General features: G+C 41.3%; 1 protein-coding gene across 6 annotated transcripts in view; it reads left to right on the top strand.

Annotated features, from left to right (window-relative positions):
- chl1b (cell adhesion molecule L1-like b) overlaps positions 1–25,000 on the top strand; it is a 254,285-nt gene that overhangs the window by 190,910 nt on the left and 38,375 nt on the right. For all 6 annotated transcript variants that reach the window (XM_061874747.1, XM_061874748.1, XM_061874744.1 and 3 more), the window contains 4 exons: positions 2,424–2,539; positions 5,793–5,997; positions 6,119–6,241; positions 20,834–21,013. In XM_061874747.1, the coding sequence (XP_061730731.1) occupies positions 2,424–2,539; positions 5,793–5,997; positions 6,119–6,241; positions 20,834–21,013 (624 nt within the window). The remainder of the gene's footprint in view (positions 1–2,423; positions 2,540–5,792; positions 5,998–6,118; positions 6,242–20,833; positions 21,014–25,000) is intronic.

Below are 25,000 nucleotides of genomic sequence, written 5' to 3'. Positions count from 1 at the left end.
GTACTATTTTTCAAGAAGTTGGTCTACGACAATTTGACACTAAAATTGCATTTGCACAAACGAGTATTAATGTCAGAGTTTGTTTGTGACGAACCCCAAGATGCAGAGAAGGAGGCAGGCATGGAGTGAGAAAACATGATTTAAATTTAAATACTAAGACAAAAACAAACAAAGGGTACAAACAAAAAGCGCGCACGTGGGCGGATAACAAACAAAAAGGCTTACCGTGGAAGCTAGCAGGTATCGAGCAGGAAACAGAAGTCGTACATGTAATATGAAAACAAACATGGAAGCAGGGAACAAAAAACAGTAAGCTACAAACATCTAACAAAATATAGCTTACCGCTACGCTGTGGTAAGCTATATTTTGTAACTGTATTGTATGGTCAATAAATCTCAGTGATACATTTAAGATGTTAGCGAAATTGTAATTACATGCTTGATTGATTGATTGATACTTTTATTAGTAGATTGCACAGGTCAGTACATATTCCGTACAATTGACCACTAAATGGTAACACTCGAATAAGTTTTTCAACTTGTTTAAGTCGGGGTCCACATTAATCAATTACATGCTATAAAATTCCCAGACGAACTGTTGGTAGCAAAGAACCAACTATGCACAGTAAAATGAGATATTTAAATCATCATATTATATGTATTTTGTTTTAGCTATATCAAAGCAATAGAAAACAAGTACCGTATTTTCCGGACCATAGGGCGCACCAGATTATAAGGCGCAGTGTCGATGAATGGTCTGTTTTTTTAATCTTTTTCATATATAAAACGCATCGGATTATAGGGCGCATTAAAGGATTCCCGCACAGTATTGTCAGAATTAGTTTGAGACAAACCCCAACATGCAGCGATGGAGGCAGGCATGGAGTGAGAAAACATGATTTAAATTTAAATACTAAGACAAAAACAAACAAAGGGTACAAACAAAAAGCGCGCACGTGGGCGGATAACAAACAAAAAGGCTTACCGTGGAAGCTAGCAGGTATCGAGCAGGAAACAGAAGTCGTACATGTAATATGAAAACCAACATGGAAGCAGGGAACAAAAAACAGTAAGCTACAAACATCTAACAAAATATAGCTTACCGCTACGCTGCAAAGATACGACAAGAAGTGACATCGACAATAATCCAGCACTCATTGGAGGAACAAAGCGGATAAAATAGGAACAGGCTGATTGACACCAGGTGTGGCCAGGTGCCAATCAGCCACAGCTGAGGGGAAAACAGCGCACAGGGGAAAAAACAGGAAACAGACAAAATAAGAGCGCTGACAGGAACTAAAAACAGGAAATACTAAATACACACAGAGGGAAAACTAAAACACAAGCAAACTGTCAGTGGCAAGCCTGACAAATAAACTACGATTCATTGTGATTAATCAAAATTAATGAGTGATAAATCTCATTTTAAAAATGGACCGTGGCAGTTAAATGTTTTGAAAATTCCTCAAAAAATTGTGGAAATTCTAATTTAACGGACCTTATCCACTTCTTGTACACCGTCCTAATGAACCTTATCAATATTTGTTCTTAATAAAAAGCAATAAGCTCTTAAGGTTTGCAAGATTCTGACAATTTAGGCTTGAGCTTTCTGCTCTGCTGCTCTCAGTCTGTGAAACGCTCTCCCTGACCACCTGAGGGCACCTCAGACTGTGGATGCTTTTAAAAAAGGTTTAAAAACCCATCTTTTTATAGATATGCATGCTGGTTCTAGCTATTGGGCTGTTTCTAGTTTTATATTTTATTAATTTTTAATATCTTTTTATTTTTATTATTATTAATACTATTTTTTTTTTACACTGTGGCACTTTGAGGTTGTTTGCTCAACGTAAAGCGCTTTTTTTTTTTTACAAATAAAATCTATTATTATTACTTTGCCATCAAAGCTACCTGTCATTCATGTTTAATGTACAGTATGTCAAAGAAAGAAATGGCGATATGGTGTGAAGAATTTCCTTAATCTCCATTTATTTTGTATGCAGCACTTTTCAGGATTCTGTTTTGATTTTATTGAAAAACTCCAGCAGGAATTTGGCTTCCAGGGTTTCAAGGTTATGCACTGATGTGTTTTCAGAAGCACACAAACCAATTCTATTTCTTTTGTCTAGCTTTCTTTTGGACTTGTCCCCAGGAGACCACCTCAGGTCATGAGCCTTCCCTCGAAGATAAATGGCCCCTTTTTTCCTTACTTACTTCACTACTCTTGTGTCTGTTGCTAGATAATTGTAGCTTGTTCCCGTCCAATTTATTTAGAAAGCCTCGTATAGCGTTTATTGCCTTTATAATGTAGCTTTTATGTTTATTTGAGTTAACGTGATAGTCTGTATTCCGTGTTGTAGCTCCCCCGTTGTATTGCTTTGCATGCTTGCGGCGTGCGATGGGCTCTAATAGGCTTGCTTTTGCAGTTCCCTCTGCTGCACCTGAAAATGTAGCCGTGGAGGTGATGAACAGCTCAGCGGTTAAGGTCAGCTGGACCCGTGTACACAAAGACAAGTTGCATGGACATCTGGGAGGCTACAGGGTAATACCTCAAAACAAACCCTTGTTTTTTCAGACACAGTTTAAAAGGAAATGACCCTAACCTCGCTCTAAACATTTGATGTTCTCACCCCTACCATCCTCCTATACATCCTCCAGCTCAGTGCACACCACCAAGCACTAAACACGACACCTCTTTTATCGTTCTGTCACATACAAACGAGATCAAAAGTTTACATACACTTGTAAAGAACACAATGTCATGGCTGTATTGAGTTTCCGATAATTTCCACAACTCTTTTTTTGTCATAGAGGGATTGGAGCACATACTTACTTGTTGGTTACAAAAAACTTTCATTAACTTTTGTTCTTTTATGAATTTATTATGGATCTACTGAAAATATGACCAAATCTGCTGGGTCAAAAGTCAATCGATCAATCAATCAATCAATGTTTATTTATATAGCCCCAAATCACAAATGTCTCAAAGAACTGCACAAATCATTACGACTACAACATCCTCGGAAGAACCCACAAAAGGGCAAGGAAAACTCACACCCAGTGGGCAGGGAGAATTCACATCCAGTGGGACGCCAGTGACAATGATGACTATGAGAAACCTTGGAGAGGACCTCAGATGTGGGCAACCCCCCCCCTCTAGGGGACCGAAAGCAATGGATGTCGAGCGGGTCTAACATGATACTGTGAAAGTTCAATCCATAGTGGCTCCAACACAGCCGCAAGAGTTCAGTTCAAAGCGGATCCAAGACAGCAGCGAGAGTCCTGTCCACAGGAAACCATCCCAAGCGGAGGCGGATCAGCAGCGTAGAGATGTCCTCAACCGATACACAGGCAAGCGGTCCATCCTGGGTCCCGACGAGCGGTCCGTCCTTGGTCTCGACTCTGGACAGCCAGTACTTCATCCATGGTCATCGGACCGGACCCCCTCCACAAGGGAGGGGGGGACATAGGAGAAAAAAGAAAAGAAGCGGCAGATCAACTGGTCTAAAAAGGAGGTCTATTTAAAGGCTAGAGTATACAGATGAGTTTTAAGGTGAGACTTAAATGCTTCTACTGAGGTATACAAAGAGCAATGTTAATATTTGGTTACATGACCCTTGGCAAGTTTCACTGCAAAAAGGTGCTTTTGGTAGTCGTCCACAAACTTCTGTTTACATTTTTGACCACTCTTCTTGAAAAAAATGTATGAAGTTTAATAATAATTGTCACAACGTGGTTTTTGCAGCTTCCTGCAAGGTTTGTTCTCCCGGGATGCAAACAGACTATTCCAGACAAGGCTTGCAGGAAGGAACATATTTAATCATCTTCACTCAAAAAGGTACACGAACGAAAAAGAAGGCTCATCGCACTTGGAGTTCAAATAAATATTTGGCATAAACTATGGCATAGCAAGACACAAACATGAAACTGTGGCATGAAACAACTAGCATAAACTATGGAATCAGACCTGAAACGGGCAATGACGCCAGCCCGACTGACTGGCAAAGGCGGTTTGAATAGTCTCTTGATTAGCGCTAGGTGAGCGTCCGAACACCAGCGGCAAGTGAAAATCATATGAAACCATGGCAACCAAAACAAACAAGAGTGCACAAAAACCAGAAACTAATGGAGTTAAACCAACAGAACATATCGAGATCATGATCCGTACAACGGATCATGACAATAATACCTTAATTCAAGCCAGTTTAATAATAATACCTTAATTGTAGCCTGATTTAGCCATTCCTTTACCACTTTCGACATGTGTTTGGGGTCATTGTCCTGTTGGAACACCCAACTGTGCCCAAGACCCAACCTCAGGGCTGATGATTTTAGGTTGTCCTGAAGAATTTGGAGGTAATCCTCTTTTTTCAGTGTCCCATTTAAAGCACCAGTTCCATTGGTAGCAAAACAGACCCAGAGCATAATACTACCACCACCATGCTTGATGGTGGGCATGGTGTTCCTGGGATTAAAGGCCTAACCTTTTCTCCTCCAAACATATTGCTGGGTATTGTGGCCAAACAACTTCATTTTTGTTTCATCTGACATCACATGGACAATGATAAAACCTTCTGGAGGAAAGTTCTGTGGTCAGATAAAACACAAATTGAGCCGTTTGGCCACAATACCCAGCGATCTGATTGGAGGAGAAAAGGTGAGGCCTTTAATCCCAGGAACACCAAACCTACCGTCAAGCATGGTGGTGATAGTAATATGCTCCGGGCCTGTTTTGCTGCAAGTGGAACTGGTGCTTTAAATGGGACAAAGAAAAGGAATATTACCTCCAAATTCTTCAGGACAACCTAAAAGGTTGGGTCTTGGGCGCAGTTGGGTGTTCCAACAGGACAATGACCTCAAACACACGTCGAAAGTGGTAAAGGAATGGCTAATTCAGGCAAGAATTAAAGTATTATCATTAAACTGGCTAGAATTAAGGTATTATTGTCATGATCCGTGGTCCGGATCATGTTTTCGTTATGTTCTGTTGGGTTAACTCCATTAGTTTCTGTTTTTTATGCACTCTTGTTTGTTTTGTTGCCATGGTTGCATACGATTTTCACCTGCCGCTGGTGTTCGGACGCTCACCTGGTTCTAATCAAGAGACTATTCAAACCGCTTTTGCCAGTCAGTCGGCCTGGCGTCATTGTTCGTTTCAGGTCTGATTCCATAGTTTATGCTCGTCGTTTCATGCCACAGTTTTATGTTTGTGTCTTGCTACGCTTTATCTCCAAGTGCGATTAGCCTTTTTTTTTTGTTTGTGTACCTTTTTGAGTGAAGATTATTAAATATGTCCCTACCTGCAAGCCTTGTCAGGAATAGTCCGTTTGCATCCTGGGAGAACAAACCTCGCAATAAGCTGCGAAAACCACTTTGTGACAATTATTATTAAACTACATCCATTTTTTTCAAGAGGAGTGGTCAAAAATGGAACCAGAAGCTTTCCAGAAGCTTGTGGATGGCTACCAAAAGCGCCTTATTGCAGTGAAACTTGCCAAGGGACATGTAAACAAATATTAACATTGCTGTATGTACAAAGTTTGTATACTTTTTAACCCAGCAGATTTGGTCACATTTTCAGTAGACCCATGATAAATTCCTAAAAGACCCAAACTTCATGAATGTTTTTTGTAACCAACAAGTATGTGCTCCAATCACTCTATAACAAAAAAATAAGAGTTGTAGAAATTATTTGAAACCCAAGACAGCCATGGCATTATGTTCTTTACAAGCGTATGTAAAGTTTTGATCGCGACTTTACGAATGGGAACTGACCGTCTCTTTCCCTGCTGCAGATAAACTGGTGGCGTCTGCGCAGTCTGCTGGATTCCAAAAAAAGTCACGGGGACAAACACACGCTGACGTTTCCTGGCGACCACAACCACGCGGCCATACCTAGACTGCAACCCTTTTCCGAGTACAGCCTGATTGTCATGACCTTTAACGGGCGTGGCAATGGCCCCGGCAGTCATCCCGTCAACTTTAAAACCCCGGAAGCAGGTACGATTGAGTGGGGAAGAATCAAAAAACCTAATCAAAGGCAAAATCTGGGGACGCAAATAAAACTGGGTTGTAGACTTTTAACTATTTATTGTGTGTATTACCTTCTTTGCTTACGCAGTACCTGAGAAAAACGCAGTCTTCAGGGTGACAGACACGCAGAGACACTCTGTCTCTCTGGCCTGGGCACCGCCCTCAGAGCCAAATGGGATTCTGACCGGGTATCTGCTAGAGTATCAGCTGAGTATGTGTTCATTTTCTTCATACTCGTTAGTACATACTTGTAAAATGTTTTCAAATGATTGTTTTCCCCCGGGCTTCACGGTGGCAGAGGGGTTAGTGCGTCTGCCTCACAATACGAAGTTCCTGCAGTCCTGGGTTCAAATCCAGGCTCGGGAACTTTCTGTGTGGAGTTTGCATGTTCTCCCCGTGACTGCGTGGGTTCCCTCCGGGTACTCCGGCTTCCTCCCACTTCCAAAGACATGCACCTGGGGATAGGTTGATTGGCAACACTAAATTGGCCCTAGTGTGTGAATGTTGTCTGTCTATCTGTGTTGGCCCTGTGATGAGGTGGTGACTTGTCCAGCGTGTACCCCGCATTCCGCCCGATTGTAGCTGAGATAGGCGCCAGCGACCCCAAAAGGGAATAAGCGGTAGAAAATGGATGGATGGATGGATGTTTTCCCCCGTTTGTTTGGGTTAAAATTACCACTGATAGTCACACACACGCTAGGTGTGGTGAAACTACCAATATTCTCCGCATTTCACCCTTGTTCCACCCCCTGGGAGGTGAGGGGAGCAGTGAGCAGCACTCAGGAATCATCAAATTGGTGCGTTAAGGCCCAATTCCAACCCCTTGATGCTAGGTGCCAAGCAGGGTCCCATTTTTATCGTCTTTGGTATGACTCGGCCGGGATTTGAATTCACGAGCTACCGATCTCAGGGCGGACACTCTAACCACAAAGCCACTGATGGGCTTAGAGCAGCACTAAGTAACTTTTCAACCTTCATAAAATATTGTCATGACTTTTGGGACGATATATTGACTTAGAACTAGTGGAATGACACTAGCAGACTTGTTTTACGGCCAACTTCACTCACCTTTTCCCCATTAGTTAAAAAGACGTAAGTCAATGCGAAGGCCTGTGTGCCTGCCGGCAGAAAACTAAAGGAAGAAAAGGAATAAAAAGCCTTTGTGCAATTATTGCTATCATGGCCGAGTTTGATTGATTGATTGATTGATTGAAATTTTTATTACTAGGTTGCACAGTACAGTACATATTCCGTGCAATTGACAACTAAATGGTAACACCCGAATAAGTTTTTCAACTTGTTTAAGTCGGGGTCCACGTTCATCAATTCATGGTATGAATGTGATGGTTTAGCAAGTGTGAATTGTTTTAGTTGTATTGTAAAACTTAAAGACGTTGATTAATTGATTGATTGGTTGATTGAACATGTTATTACTAGATTGCACAGTACAGTACATATTCCGTGCAATTGACAACTAAATGGTAAAACCCAAATAAGTTTTTCAACTTGTTTAAGTCGGGGTCCACGTTCATCAATTCATGGTATGAATGTGATGGTTTAGCAAGTGTGAAATGTTTTAGTTGTATTGTAAAACTTAAAGACGTTGATTAATTGATTGATTGATTGATTGATTGAACATGTTGTTACTAGATTGCACAGTACAGTACATATTCCGTGCAATTGACAACTAAATGGTAAAACCCAAATATGTTTTTCAACTTGTCCACGTTAATCAATTCATGGTATGAATGCGATGGTTTAGTAAGTACGAATTGTTTTAGTTGTATTGTAAAACTTAAAGACGTTGATTAATTGATTGATTGATTGATTGAACATGTTGTTACTAGATTGCACAGTACAGTACATATTCCGTGCAATTGACAACTAAATGGTAAAACCCGAATAAGTTTTTCAACTTGTTTAAGTCGGGGTCCACGTTCATCAATTCCTGGTATGAATGTGATGGTTTAGCAAGTGTGAATTGTTTTAGTTGTATTGTAAAACTTAAAAACGTTGATTAATGATTGATTGATTGAACATGTTATTACTAGATTGCACAGTACAGTACATATTCCGTGCAATTGACAACTAAATGGTAAAACCCAAATAAGTTTTTCAACTTGTCCACGTTAATCAATTCATGGTATGAATGCGATGGTTTAGTAAGTACGAATTGTTTTAGTTCCATCCATCCATCTTCTAACGCTTATTCCCTTTTGGGGTCGCGGGGGGCGCTGGCGCCTATCTCAGCTACAATCGGGCGGAAGGCAGGGTACACCCTGGACGAGTCGCCACCTCATCGCAGGGCCAACACAGACAGACAGACAACATTCACACTCACATTCACACACTAGGGCCATTTTAGTGTTGCCAATCAACCTATCCCCAGGTGCATGTCTTTGGAAGTGGGAGGAAGCCAGAGTACCCGGAGGGAACCCACGCATTCACGGGGAGAACATGTAAACTCCACACAGAAAGATCCCGAGCCTGGGATTGAACCCAAGACTGCAGGACCTTCGTATTGTGAGGCAGACGCACTAACCCCTCTGCCACCGTGAAGCCCGAATTGTTTTAGTTACATTGTAAAACTTACAGACTTTGATTTATTGATTGAAACTTTTATTAGTAGATTGAACAGTACAGTACATATTCCAAACAGTCGACCACTAAATGGTAACACCCCAATACTTTTTAAAAATTGTTTAAGCCGGGGTCCAAGTTAATCAATTCATGGTAATAGGGAGGCGCCAAAACAACCAAATAAACAAACATGTTTTGTCTCGGGCGACAAAAAAAGAAAAACAGAGCGCTCCCAGATAAATACAGTCAGGATCAACATTGCCCTGGCTATTACTTGCTTGCGTGTGGTCAAAGACGAGGGATTTTGGACCGATACTGCCTTGGCTGTCTTCTTGCTGGACGAGTAAGGGAATTTCAATGCCCAAATCAAAATGATATGGCTAATATGAGCGGTAGCAATAGCCACCAGCTTGGTAGTTTCACTACTACTTGCTTCGAAAAAACTCTCCCACTGGTAATTCTTTGCTCTGGACCTGCTTCCGATCCCAAACATCATGTTTGTAGCGCAATCCAAGATTATTTGTTGATAGTAGTGTTGTCCCGATATAAATATTTTAGTACTTTTACCAAAATTATTTCGATACTTTTTGGTACTTTTCGGCATTTTTGGATGTAAAGGAAACCAAAAAAAGTTGCATTATTGGCTTTATTTGAACAAAAAATCTGAGTGTACATCAAACATATGTTTCTTATTGTAAGTTTGTCCTTAAATAAAATAGTGAACATACGAGACAACTTGTCTTTAATTAGGAAGTAAGCAAACAAAGGCTCCTAACTTAGCTGCTGACATATTCAGTTACATATTGTGTCATTTTCCATGTTATTATTTTGTCAAAATTATTAAGGACAAGTGGTAGAAAATAGATTATTTATCCACTTGTTCATTTACTGTTAATATCTGCCTTTTTTCTCTTTCAGCATGTTCGATCTACACTTCTGTGAAAATGTAATAATCACTTATTTTTCTGTTGTTTTGATACTTTACATTGGTTTTGGATGATACCACAAATTTGGGTATCAAGTCGTTACATTGGTCATATTCAAAATCCTCATGTGTCCAGGGACGTATTTCCTAAGTTTCTAAACATAATATAAATTAAAAAAAACAAAAGACAATGTGATGCCAAAAATATCTACGTAATCACAGTAGTTTTGAGTAGATACGCTCCTGTACTTGGTATCATTAAAGTGAATGTTAAATGTTGTAACGTCTGTTCGGAATCGTACCGGGTTAGATTCCCTCGAGGATGCGTCAAACGAAGAACACAACAAAGGTAAGATCTAACAAATTTATTAACAAAAAGTGAGCTCTGAACAAAAACACTGGAGCTAATTAAAAGGGAAGCAAAAGACGCTAGCGTGAAAGCTAGGAAATATAAAGAACTAAGACTTGGCACGAAGGCACGAAAGTAAAAACAAAGATGATTAGCATGTGAGCTAAAGATGACAATGAGGTGGCTTAGCTAATGAGCTAGCGAGAAAAACATACCTGACGTTACTTGTTGCATGTGAGCAAATTAGAGTCCCAGGCAGAAGAATGAAAAGAGGAAGGCTTATAAAGGGAAGGTGATTAAAAGAACAGGTGTGCAGGAACCGGGAGTAACAGCTGAAACTAATAAGTAATCATGGTGATGGACTAAACGGGAAATAAACGGATCAACCAGAGAATGACAACAAAGATGGAAAAATAAACAATAATAAGGGTGACTCTGTCTCTCTTGTAAATGACCAACCACTCTTCTTTCCATCCATCTATCAATCATAGGTTTTGCACTTTTTCCTCCAAAACAAGCCAGCCAACTTGTCCCGCCTGCGGTGTCTGCTTTGCATAATTAGACTTTTGATAGCAACGTTGTACTTTGTTTGTGCCGAGCTGCTACCTATTGCAGGGAGACAACAATTTGGTTGACGCTGCGGAGCATCCGTGACCAAATAACGCTTATTTATAACAATTTAAAGGCCTACCGAAATGAGATTTTCTTATTCAAACGGGGATAGCAGGTCCATTCTATGTGTCATACTTTGTCATTTCGCGATATTGACATATTTTTGCTGAAAGGATTTAGTAGAGAACATCGACGATAAAATTCGCAACTTTTGGTCGCTAATAAAAAAGCCTTGCCTGTACCGGAAGTAGCAGACGATGTGCGCGTGACATCACGGGTTGTAGGGCTCCTGATATCCTCACATTGTTTTTGATGTGAGCCCCTTCTCCCCTTTTAAACTGTAGGAGCAGATGCAGGGATTGAGAGCAGGTGTGTGGTTTACGCACCTGACTCTGATGGCTGCGGTGTCGCTCCATGCGTGCCCCGCCTCTCCGCTCCGCTGCATGCTCCGCCTCCTGGCCGCCATCTTGGGCAGGACCGTTGTCCGTCCTAACCTGCTGTCGGCTCCGTCTCTCCACAATTGGGTTCCTCTATGTAAAGCGCTTTGAGTCACTAGAGAAAAAGCGCTATATAAATATAATTCACTTCACTTCACTTCACTATGTGAAGATCCGAGTCACGGATCGCAACAAATTTAGCTCCATATTGAGTTTTATGCATGCAAACAACATGATACATCACCATTTCCAGTTTCTCTTTTTAACATGTTCAAAAAGGAGTAGGAAGAAGCAGAGCTTATTCAAGCCTACCCCTTTTCTTTTACATAACAGTTGCTTAAACGCTTGTTCACTTCCTGTTCTTAACTTGGGCTCTAAGTTGAATTTTCCTTTTCTATTGGCAGATAATTTTGCTTAGTTCCAATTAAATACCCCTCATTTTTGTTAGTTTTTTTCCTTGTTTTTGAACACTGACTTTTTGCAGTGTGGGGCTTTAAGAGCGTTCACTCCTTTGATTAATTAGCTCCCGTAACACGTAAATATTTTCAGAGCTTTGTTGAGCTCTTGATTGCCGAACCCGTGATCCCACTTGCAGACAGAAAAACGTTTGTGCCATGCTAATAAGAGTGAGTCAGGAATGCGTGTATAGGAAGCACGACGGGTTAATGTCCGTCTGTTCCCCCTTTATGACCGTCCCTTAATTCAGGGGTCGGCAATCCGAATAGTCGAAAGAGCCGTATTGGACCAAAAATACAAAAAACTAATATGTCTGGACCTGAAAAAATATAAAAGACTTATATAAGAGTTATGATGATGGCAACGCATGATGTAAGTGGCTAATTAGCTATATTAGCCTACTATCAAAATGACACAAATCTTCGTTGACAGAAATGTGGAACTGTATTATTTATTCTACACATTTTTACAACATTGGAGAACATTAGTAAAACTTGTCAGAGGGTGAAATAACTCTTGGAAATGACTGTCTTATAATGGTTATAGGTATACATCCATCCATCCATTTTCTGCCGCTTATTCCCTTTGGGGTGGCGGGGGGCGCTGGTGCCTATCTCAGCAGCAATCGGGCGGAAGGCGGCGTACACCCTGGACAAGTCGCCCATGTGCGTGTCCAAGTTCAAGGAAACGGCAGGCCGTCTTCTTCTAATAGATTTATTACAATATTTGCAAGCTGGTTTACGTTTGCTGTGGTCTGGAACGACATGGCACACTAACAACTATCAGAAATGCAGTCAATATTACATACAGTGAAGTGAAGGGAATTATATTTATATAGCGCTTTTTCTCTAGTGACTCAAAGCGCTTTACATAGTGAAACCCAATATCTAAGTTACATTTAAACCAGTGTGGGTGGCACTGGGAGCAGGTGGGTAAAGTGTCTTGCCCAAGGACACAACGGCAGTGACTAGGATGGCGGAAGCGGGATTCGAACCGGCAACCCTCAAGTTGCTCTACCAACCGAGCTATACCACAGATAATGTGTCATGAGACATGCACATAAATTAACATCATGAAATTAAATGAGTTCAAATATACCTTCAAATGAGGCATAATGATGCAATATGTATACACAGCTGGCCTAAATAGCATATTAGCATCAATTAGCTTGCAGTCATGCAGTGACCAAGTATGCATGATTTGCACTCCATAACAAGTCAATAACATCAACAAAGCTCACCTTTGTGCATTTACGCACAGCATAAAACGTTTGGTGGACAAAATGAGACAAAAGAATGGCATGAATAGAATGGAATAGATAGAATAGAAAGTACTTTATTGATCCGTGGGGGAAATTCAGCACCACAGTTCGCTCACAATAGACAATAATAATAATGAATAATATATAACATATATTATGTACAGTGTGGCAAAAAAGTATTTAGTCAGCCAGCGATTGTGCAAGTTCTCCCACTTAAAATGATGACAGAGGTCTGTAATTTTCATCATAGGTACACTTCAACTGTGAGAGACAGAATGTGAAAAAAAAACCAAGGAATTCACATTGTAGGAATTTTAAAGAATTTATTTATAAATTATGGTGGAAAATAAGTATTTGGTCAACCATTCAAAGCTCTCGCTGATGGAAGGAGGTTTTATACTCAAAATCTCACGATACATGGCCCCATTCATTCTTTCCTTTGCAGGGAACAATCGTCCTGTCCCCTTAGCAGAAAAACAGCCCCAAAGCATGATGTTTCCACCCCCATGCTTCACAGTAGGTATGGTGTTCTTGGGATGCAACTCAGTATTCTTCTTCCTCCAAACACGACGAATTGAGTTTATACCAAAAAGTTCTATTTTGGTTTCATCTGACCACATGACATTCTCCCAATCCTCTGCTGTATCATCCATGTATCCATTTTGGTATAAACTCCACTCGTCGTGTTTGGAGGAAGAAGAATACTGAGTTGCATCCCAAGAACACCATACCTACTGTGAAGCATGGGGGTGGAAACATCATGCTTTGGGGCTGTTTTTCTGCTAAGGGGACAGGACGATTGATCCGTGTTAAGGAAAGAATGAATGGGGCCATGTATCGTGAGATTTTGAGCCAAAACCTCCTTCCATCAGTGAGAGCTTTGAATGGTTGACCAAATACTTATTTTCCACCATAATTTACAAATAAATTCTTTAAAATTCCTACAATGTGAATTCCTGGATTTTTTCCCCCACATTCTGTCTCTCACAGTTGAAGTGTACCTAGGATGAAAATTACAGACCTCTGTCATCATTTTAAAGTGGGAGAACTTGCACAATCGCTGGCTGACTAAATATATTTTTTTGCCCCACTGTATACAATATATAATATATGAATAGTATAAATATATTCTACATACATTCTACATTTAAATGCAGTCAAGAAGGAAGACACAGCGTCGGAGAAAGTTATACAATGTAAACAAAACGGTGAGTTCAGGGGCCGCTGAAATTACTAGGACAAAACGGCGCTCGATAAATACTCTCATCAGTGAAGCATAAACACAAACATACTAAACAGCGGGCTTTCTAACCATTAGGGAGGTTTGTGTCGTGTATGTCCTCCTACATAAACCATATTACAACAAAAAACATATTTTTGTCCCCACATGTTTTGTTCCACTTCCATACATTCTTGAAAAAGCTCCAAGGAGCCACCAGGGTGCCGCTCAAGAGCCGCATGTGGCTCTAAAGCCCCGGCTTGCTGACCCCCGTTTTAGTTCGTGCTGAGCCAGGCCACCGTGTCGCAGCTTCCCAGAGTTCTGTTTTCCTGACCCCGTCTTGTCGCAGGGGGACATCTCCACCGTGGCTCACCTTCTCACTGGGATTAAATCACCGGACAAACACTCTCCTCAAACAAAAGTGTACAAAAGCAAATCTCAGAACTAACTTTCAACATCACCTCATGGCCCCTTTCCTTGGCTGCAGTGATTACGTTTGTTTTGGCAACAGGGGAAGAGGACCAAATGTCACAAAGCATACACTGCAAAAAGTCAGTGTTCAAAGATAAGAAAAAAAAATGGTCGACAATTAGGGGTATTTTGTTAGAACTCAGCTAAATTATCCGCCAATAGAACGAGAACATTTGGCTTGTCAAGACTATCCGAAACAAGTAAAATTAGCTAACTTTAATTAACCCAAAAAATATCGTAAAATAACAAGTGTGCATGTAAATAATCAAATGTTTATACTTCATCTTATGCTTTCTGAGCTCATTATGTTCACTGCTGGCTGTACATATCCTACCAAGTCAGACCTACACTGTTTCAATCTCCATTTCTCATAGGATATTAGTGTTGATGACCGAAGTGCTGTTATCAACCAAAGAGGACCAAATGTCACAAAGCATACACTGCAAAAAGTCAGTGTTCAAAGATAAGAAAAAAAAATGGTCGACAATTAGGGGTATTTTGTTAGAACTCAGCTAAATTATCCGCCAATAGAACGAGAACATTTGGCTTGTCAAGACCATCCGAAACAAGTAAAATTAGCTAACTTTAATTAACCCAAAAAATATCGTAAAATAACAAGTGTGCATGTAAATAATCAAATGTTTATACTTCATCTTATGCTTTCTGAGCTCATTATGTTCACTGCTGGCTGTACATATCCTACCAAGTCAGACCTACACTGTTTTAATCTCCATTTCTCATAGGATATTAGTGTTGATGACCGAAGTGCTGTTATCAACCAAAGAGGACCAAATGTCACAAAGCATACACTGCAAAAAGTCAGTGTTCAAAGATAAGAAAAAAAAATGGTCGACAATTAGGGGTATTTTGTTAGAACTCAGCTAAATTATCCGCCAATAGAACGAGAACATTTGGCTTGTCAAGACTATCTGAAACAAGTAAAATCAGCTAACTTCAATGAACCCCAAAAAATACCGTAAAATAAGTATACTCCCACTAATAACAAGTGTGCATGTAAATAATCAAATGTTTATACTTCATCTTATGCTTTCTGAGCTCATTATGTTCACTGCTGGCTGTACATATCCTACCAAGTCAGACCTACAGTTTCAATCTCCATTTCTCATAGGATATTAGTGTTGATGACCGAAGTGCTGTTATCAACCAAACATTTCGGGAGAACATCCGCACCGTAACACAACATAAACACAACAGAAGAAATACCCAGAACCCCTTGCAGCGCTTACTCTTCCGGGACGTTACAATATACACCCCCCTGGTCCCCACTTACATCCCCCCCCCCCCCCCTAACCCCGCCTACCTCAACCTCCTCATGCTCTCAAATAGTGCCGCGCTAATATTTCCTGACACGCGTAATCATTGCGCAACGTTTTCAACAAGAAACTCCGCGGGAAATTTAAAATTGCAATTTAGTAAACTAAAGCGGCCGTATTGGCATGTGTTGCAATGTTAATATTTCATCATTGATATATAAACTATCAGACTGCGTGGTCGCTAGTAGTGGCTTTCAGTAGGCCTTTAACTTAACTTTAACTTTAATTATAGACTATATCAGCACCAGAGGTGGGTAGTAACGCGCTACATTTACTCCGTTACATTTACTTGAGTAACTTGGGATAAATTGTACTTCTACGAGTAGTTTTTATGCAACATACTTTTACTTGAGTATATTTATAGAGAAGAAATGCTACTTTTACTCCGTTCCATTCATCTACACTCAGCTGGCTACTCGCTACTTTTTTTTTTATCGATCTATTAATGTTTGTTTTGGTTAATGACAGAGTTTCAAAGTAGAATCTACACATGCCAGCGTTTCACCAATCACATGCAGTCACTGGTGACGTTGGACCAATCAAACAGAGCCAGGTGGTCACATGACCCGACTTAAACATGTTGAAAAACTTATTGGGGTGTTACCATTTAGTGGTCAATTGTACGAAATATGTACTGTACTGTGCAATCTACTAATACAAGTTTCAATCAATCAATCAAAAGTGTAAAGGAAAAAATACACTTTTTATTTCAACCGTACTTCCCGTCAAAAGCCTAAAGACTGATCGCACAGTTCCTGTCTTCACAATAAAAGCGCTGCTCCATCGCGCCTGCGTTAACAAAATAAGAGTCTCCGAAAGTCAGCGCAAACAAGCTAGCAAGCTACGGAGTTTGCCGCCAATGTATTTCTTGTAAAGTGTATAAAAACAAATATGGAAGCTGGACAAATAAGATGCCAAAAACCAATGACTTTCATGTGGTATTAGACAGAAAAGAGGAACTTTTTTTCTCCTCCATTTGAAAACGTGGACGTCTGATTCCAATCAATGCAAGTCATCAGAATCAGGTAATACACCAACTTATATTCTTGTCTTCATGAAAGATAGGAATCTATATGTTAAACATGCATGTATATTCATTAAAACACCTTCAACATGTGAACAAAAATGGCAAAATAAATAAATATATATTATATACTGTATATATAAATGTATATATATATATATATATGATATGTGTGTGTATAAATTATTTGTGTGTGTATGTGTATGTATATATGAGGTAGATCACCTCGACTTGGTCATTTACTAAGTAACGTTGAAAAACTTATTGGGGTGTTACCATTTAGTGGTCAATTGAACGGAATATGTACTGTACTGTGCAATCTACTAATACAAGTTTTAATCAATCAATCAATCAATGAATGCCTACTGAGCCTATGGTGCTGTTAAGTTATTGTGGCTCAATGTGCCATATTTTTTATTTTATTTTAATGTACTATTATTTAATATATATTATTGTTTTAGTTGCTTAAGAGATATTCCTGGTTTTGAACTTGCTCATTGCTATTTTTATGTTTTTGTGCATTATTTGTTGCCGTAATCATTAAACAAACAGGTTACTCATCAGTTACTCAGTACTTGAGTAGTTTTTTCACAACATACTTTTTACTTTAACTCAAGTAAATATTTGGGTGACTACTCCTTACTTTTACTTGAGTAATACATCTCTAAAGTAACAGTACTCTTACTTGAGTACAATTTCTGGCTACTCTACCCACCTCTGATCAGCACCCAAGTCACAAAGTATTTCGGGAGAGTTGGCTTTCATTGTACCTCGGCCATAAACCTGATTAACTCATTGAAGTGTGACTATGTGCAAGTCCTCTGAAGGCTAATGTAGTCCAGCTGCCAAGTTTTGTTTTTTTTTTTCCATCGAAACAAGTGGAGTTTCAAGCTGAGAAGCAGCTGTTGCGGGACTGTACCCACCCGCACAACGCCGTCAATAGCTTTACATCTTACAGGTTTCACTGAAAGGCTTGTGACATTTTTTTTATTTTTTTCCCCGACAGGCAGGAATATTAAATAGTTTGTGGGTGGTCCTATGAAGCGTAAAATTGTTTGATCATCGTATCAAATAATCAGCGGCTTATTGATCACTGCGGATCATGCAAACGGCAGATGTGGAAGCGGTGGTTGTTTTCCTCATTGGAAGATTGACCCTCTTAACTTGTTAAAAGACATTCTGAAAAAAAAAGAAAGGACTGCCTGTCTAATTTATTTAATGAGATAATGTACTTTCGAGGCTGTATTTTTTTCTTTCATGAGCAAGTTAATCGCACAGCCTGTATGACACTCATTCCATATGCGTACTTGCCAACCCTCCCGGATTTTCCAGGAAACTCCCAAAATTCAGCACCTCTCCCGACAAATTTTCGCCAGAAATTCTGGAGTCCACGCCCCCTCCAGCTCCATGCGGACCTGAGTGAGGACAGCCTTTTTTCACGTCCGCTTTCCCACGATACAAACAACGTGTCTGCCCAATGACGTTATAACCGTAGAATGATCGAGGGCGAGTTCTTGGTTTGTTATGCGGGTTTATTGTAAGGCAGTTTCATTAACGTCCTCCCAGTGCGGTAACAACACACAACAACAGCAGTCACGTTTTCGTCTACCGTAAAGCAGTTTGTCTGCCGTAAACAGCAATGTTGTAACACTCTTAAACAGGACAATACTGCCATCTACTGTACATGCACCAAAACACCTCCAGGCAACTTCAACCCTTTACTAATACCCTCCTCCATTCACATCCCATCTCCTCGGATTGTAAATATCCATCCATCCATCCATCATCTTCCGCTTATCCAAGGTCAGGTCGCGGGGGCAACAGCCTAAGCAGGGAAACCCAGACTTCCCTCTCCCCAGCCACTTCGTCTAGCTCTTCCCGGGGGATCCCGAGGCGTTCCCAGGCCAGTCGGGAGACATAGTCTTCCCAACGTGTCCTGGGTCTTCCCCGTGGCCTCCTACCGGTTGGACGTGCCCTAAACACCTCCCTAGGGAGGCGTTCGGGTGGCATCCTGACCAGATGCCCGAACCACCTCATCTGGCTCCTCTCCATGTGGAGGAGCAGCAGCTTTACTTTGAGTTCCTCCCGGATGGCAGAGCTTCTCACCCTATCTCTAAGGGAGAGACCCACCACACGGCGGAGGAAACTCATTTGGGCCGCTTGTACCCGTGATCTTATCCTTTCGGTCATGACCCAAAGCTCATGACCATAGGTGAGGATGGGAACGTAGATCGACCGGTAAATTGAGAGCTTTGCCTTCCGGCTCAGCTCCTTCTTCACCACAACGGATCGGTACAACGTCCGCATTACTGAAGACGCCGCACCGATCCGCCTGTCGATCTCACGATCCACTCTTCCCTCACTCGTGAACAAGACTCCTAGGTACTTGAACTCCTCCACTTGGGGCAGGGTCTCCTCCCCAACCCGGAGATGGCACTCCACCCTTTTCCGGGCGAGAACCATGGACTCGGACTTGGAGGTGCTGATTCTCATTCCGGTCGCTTCACACTCAGCAGCGAACCGATCCAGTGAGAGCTGAAGATCCCGGTCAGATGAAGCCATCAGGACCACATCATCTGCAAAAAGCAGAGACCTAATCCTGCGGTCACCAAACCGGAACCCCTCAACGCCTTGACTGCGCCTAGAAATTTGTCCATAAAAGTTATGAACAGAATCGGTGACAAAGGACAGCCTTGGCGGAGTCCAACCTTCACTGGAAATGTGTTCGACTTACTGCCGGCAATGCGGACCAAGCTCTGGCACTGATCATACAGGGAACGAACCGGATTGTAAATAACCTAATGTAAATAATCCAGGGGTGTCAAACTCAAATAAAGAGCGGGCCAACATTTAAAACTGAACAAAGCCGCGGGCCGAGGTTGAACAAATTAACCTTTTAATAAGGACCCAAACAAGTTTTGCATTGAATATTGAACAAGCAAGGCTTATATAACTTTATAGTGACATGCAAAATCGCGTTTAAATAATAATAATTCAAAAATATCAATGGCATATCAAATAAAATAAAAATACAAATTGATATATAGTAGCTTCCCGGAAGAGTTAGTGATGCAAGGGGTTCTGGGTATTTGTTCGGTTGTGTTTATGTTGTGTTACGGTGCAGATGTTCTCCCAAAATGTGTTTGTCATTCTTGTTTGCTGTGGGTTCACAGCGTGGCACATATTTGTAACAGTGTTAACCTTGTTTATACGGCCACCCTCAGTGTGACCTGTATGGCTGTTGACCAAGTATGCCTTGCATACACTTGTGTGTGTGCATGAGCCCCATGTGTTATGTGAGTGGGCCGGCAAGCTGTTTGTATGGAGGAAAACCGGATGTGGCGACATGTAGAGAACGCCAAAAGCAGTGTTTTACGGCCCACCCACAAATCGGGAGAAATTCGGGAGGGGCACTAAACTTCGGGAGTCTCCCAGGAAAATTGGGAGGGTTGACAAGTATGAGTATTAGCGGTGTTACAGCGGCGGGCCATCTCTAATGTTAATTTGATATTACCTCAAGGGCCAAATTAAATTAATTTGGCCCGCGAGCCAGAGTTTGACACCCATGAAATAATCGAATGCATTTCTAATGTATATACTTGTTCTTATGCTATGTGAACTCACTATGTTCTCTGCTGGCTGTACATATCCTACTAAATAAGACCTACACTGTTTCAATGTCCACATTTCTCTGTTGATGCAATTGTTGATGACTGAAGTTCTGATATCAACCAAACCTACCCCGGCCCCCACATCCCACCCCCCGGATTGTAAATAATGTAAATAATTCAATGTATATACTATGATGATTAACTTGTGTGATGACTGTATTATGTTGATAGTATATATTTGTACCATGAATTGATTAACGTGGACCCTGACTTAAACATGTGGAAAAACTTATCCGGGTGTTACCATTTAGTGGTCAATTGTACGGAATATGTACTGTACTGTGCAATCTACTAATAAAAGTTTCAATCAATCAATCAAAATTCCAGTTAATGGCAGTTTAACAAAGGGTAGTTAGCAACTGCATCTGCTATTCCAGAGTCTTAACAAAAATTGGCATGCTTAAGTCACGGATTGTAACCTTCACTTTTAACGTTTTGAGCCGTCATCTTGTTATCCACCGTAGTTAACGACACGGAGGAGGCGGGACCGCTGCAGACTGTAGACATCAGCAAACCCGACACCACCAAGTGGACCCTGCGGGACTTGGAGCCTTTGAGCAAGTACACGTTCCGCCTGCGTTCCTGCACCACTGCGGGCTGTGGTCCTGTCGTCACCGAGGAGAGCACCACCACCCTCGAAACAAGTAAGGACTTGGTTTAGGCATCGGCGAACAGGTGTGTGCGTGGGTGCTAAGTCGCTTGAGAGAGAACAAGATTGGAGTTCTAGCACTTCAGCGCAGGCGACTCACAAAGCCATTTTTTGTTTTCTAAGTCGATGTTTTTCAACCCTTTTTTGGAGCCCAGGCACATTTTTGTCATTAAAAAAACGCAGCAGAAAACATAAAAACATTCAGCTGATATTGACAATAAAAAGTTGTTCTCGCAAGTTTTTCAGTAAGAATTCAAACCATAATCGACCATGAGTATAGTTCTTGTCTTATTTTTATTTATTTTTTTGTCTTCCTGCGTTTAGTGTTTTAGTTCTTGTCTTGCGCTCTTATTTTGGTGGCTGTTTCTGTTTCGTTGGTATTTTCCTTTAGAACTTTCATGTCTTCTGTATGTTTTGTTTGATAATTGATAATTGGGGCGGCACGGCTCGGTTGGTAGAGTGGCCGTGCCAGCAACTTGGGGGTTCCAGGTTCGATCCCCACCTCCACCGTCCTAGTCGCTGCCGTTTTGTCCTTGGGCAAGACACTTAACACACCTCCTCCCAGTCCCACACACTAGAGATGCGCGGATAATAAAAATAATAATAATAATAGATTTTATTTGTAAAAAGCACTTTACGTTGAGCAAACAACCTCAAAGTGCCACAGTGTAAAAAATAGTAATAATAAAAATAAATAAAATATAAAACTAGAAAAAGCCCAAAGGCTACGACCAGCATGCATGTCTATAGAAAGGCTTCTTTAAAAAGATGGGTTTTTAAGCCTTTTTTAAAAGCATCCACAGTCTGAGGTGCCCTCAGGTGGTCAGGGAGACCATTCCACAGACTGGGAGCAGCGGAGCAGAAAGCCCGGTCTCCCATTTTTCCAAGCTTTGTCCGAGGAGGTTGGAGGAAGTTAGCCTGTATGGAGCGGAGGTGTCGTGTGGAGGATTTGGGGGTGAGCAGTTCCTTGAGGTAGAGGGGGGCATTTCCATGGAGGCACTGGTGAGTTAGAAGGGAGATTTTGAATTCAATCCTGAATGGAACAGGAAGCCTGTGAAGGGATTTGAGAGTTGGTGTGATGTGATCATGTTTCTGCACTCTCATCAGGATCCTCGCAGCACTATTTTTTATGTACTGCAGCTTCTGGATGTTCTTGCTGGGGATCCTGACAAGAAGTGCGTTGCAGTAGTCAAGATAGGCAATTATATCATCATCCGCAACCGCATCACCAAAGTCGTCATCCACCCGCCGCCCACCCGAACCAACATTTTATCAGGACCGTACCCGCCCGCCAACCGCCCGCTGAAACACATCAGAGGTCGGCCGCCTTTACCACTCACAGAGCTATTTAAACCTGTTTCACAGAGTAATGAAGACAACTGGAGCCGAAAACGTTCTCACAACTATCCAATAGCGTTAATCCTGATGACAGGAATATGGGCGTGCTATGAAGCCATTGCCTTTGACACCTTCAACAACATGTACGAACCGATTGTAGGTCCGGCAACATGTTGTGTGCAGCTTCCGCAATTACACGAATGAGATTGAAAGGCATACTGGGTGATACAGAGTACACTGATGGTTGTGATATAAACAACTTTAACACTTACTAATATGCGCCACACTGTGAAGCCACACAATACAAGATTGACAAACACATTTCGGGAGAACATCCTCACAGTAATACAACATAAACGCAACACAAAAAATACCCATAATCCTTTGTATCCGTGACACTCCCTGAATATATTTTACACCCCCGTACCCCAACCCCGCCCACATTACCGACGCATAGAGGGGGAGGTGGTGGGCTTTGCTGCTAGCAGGATGTATAAAATAGTCAGGATGTGTAATGAATACAAAGGATTCTGGGTATTTGTTGTATTGCGTTTATGTTGTGTTAGTATGAGGATGTTCTCCCGAAATGTGTTTTGTTGTTTTTAATTGGTGTGGCTTCACAGCGTGGTGCATATTACTAAGAGTGTTGAAATTGTTTATATCACAACCATTAGTGTACTCTGTGTCACCCAGTATGCCTTGCAGTCGTGTGCGTGTTACCGGGGAAGTCACACACAACATGATTCTGGACTGACAAGCAGATCGTACATGTTGTAGAAGGCGACAAAGCCTATGGCTTCATAACACGCCCTAATACTTATTATCTGGGTGACTGCCGGCAGTCATTCAAGAGAATAATAGTATCTCCTATTGTCTTCTTTGTTTTATGACACGGGTCTTAAATGGCTCTTTGAATGGCAAAGAATACCGATCCCAGAACCATGTATATCCAATATTTCCGGATGGTTCAACCGCCACCCGCCCGAATCTAATTAAAATAAATTTTTTCGTCATGTCAACCGCCCGACCCGCGGTTTATCCGCGGACGAGACCGCAAACCGCGCATCTCTACCACACACACTGGTTTAAATGTAACTTAGATATTGGATTTCACTCTGTAAAAGTGCATTGAGTCACTAGAGAAAAGCGCTATATGAATATAATTCACTTCACTTCACAATCGAGGCTATTTAGGTTGTCGCTATCCTGCTTTGCGGGGACATTGTTGATTGTCACGTCAAGTTGGGATGTACTTTGTGGACGCCGTCTGCTCCACACGCAGTAAGTCTTTGCTGTCGTCCAGCATTCTGTTTTTTGTTTACTTTGCAACCAGTTCAGTTTTAGTTTCGTTCTGCATAGCCTTCCCTAAACTTCAATGCCTTTTCTTAGCGGCACTGACCTTTTGTTTATTTTTGGTTTAAGCATTTAGACGCCTTTTTACCTGCACGCTGTCGTCTGCATATTGCGATCCGACATCTACAAAGCAGTTAGCTACCGACTGCCACCTACTGATATGGAAGAGTACTACATGGTTACTCTGCCGAGCTCTAGACAGCACCGACACTCAACAACGGCACATTTGCAGATTATTATTACCGGTTTAAAATAGAAAAAAATATTTTTAACCCAAATAGGGGAACTTACATATCCTCCCACGGCACAGTGGTTGAAAAACACTGTTCTAAGTGGTATTCAGCGGGTAAAAGCTAAAGCCCGGGGAAAATAAGCGTTCCTTGTGTCCTCGTAAGAGATTTTTGAGGATAAACAGGTTAATATGGATGCAGCGTAGCTGCGCATTTGTCACTGTCAGAGCGAGGGCTTATTGATTGGACGGAGCGTGCAAGTTATGAGACAATCAGCAAAAAAAAAAAAAGAAAATTGCTTTGAGCAAACTGAACGTTCCAATAATGAATTGTGTAATCATGAGGGGGTTGCTGGGTAAGTCATCACCATGATCCTTCTCGTAGCATGTGGTTATTATTTTTTTACTTTGCCGGTGATGACATTTCGCTCGTTAAAGGATCGTGTGGCACAGCTTAAGCCGAGTCAATCGGCGAGGACGTGGACTTTTAGTGTAAACGATTAGAGAGGAAATGGAATAGAAACTTATTATGAGCTTCAATGGCTGGGTGGCGCTTGCACGGTGCGCCTTTAATGGAAGTCATTTTCGACATCATACACAACATAAATATGCTGAATTAACAGAATAGGTATTTAAAGCAATTAGTGGTGGCTCGTTATTTACTGATGGGGAGGCCGCCATCAAAAGAGAAGCGTAATTGCCTGTCAGTGATGGTTTGTTTTCACATTAGAAGGCAAAATAGCTAAATCACTCAGATAAAGATAATTACCCTTTTCTGCATTGTTTCATATTTTCCTTCATTTCATGTGTCAGAATGAAGTAAGTAATAAAGGCGTTAGTTGGCCAACTGCCACCTGCCTGCGACGGCTTTTGTTGTCTGCTCGCTCTCGTCGCTCTGCCTAAATGTGTACATCGGCAAAAGCTTCCACTCTGGTTCTCACTGATGACCCCAGTATGTAGACTGGTGGTCATGTAGACACACTAAATATATATATATATATATATATATATATATATATATACATATATACATATATATATATATATATATATATATATATA

The sequence above is a fragment of the Nerophis ophidion genome, linkage group LG16, assembly GCF_033978795.1.
Source record: "Nerophis ophidion isolate RoL-2023_Sa linkage group LG16, RoL_Noph_v1.0, whole genome shotgun sequence".
In the NCBI taxonomy this organism is placed as follows: Eukaryota; Metazoa; Chordata; class Actinopteri; order Syngnathiformes; family Syngnathidae; genus Nerophis; species Nerophis ophidion.
This window is presented reverse-complemented; position numbering and strand designations above follow the sequence as displayed.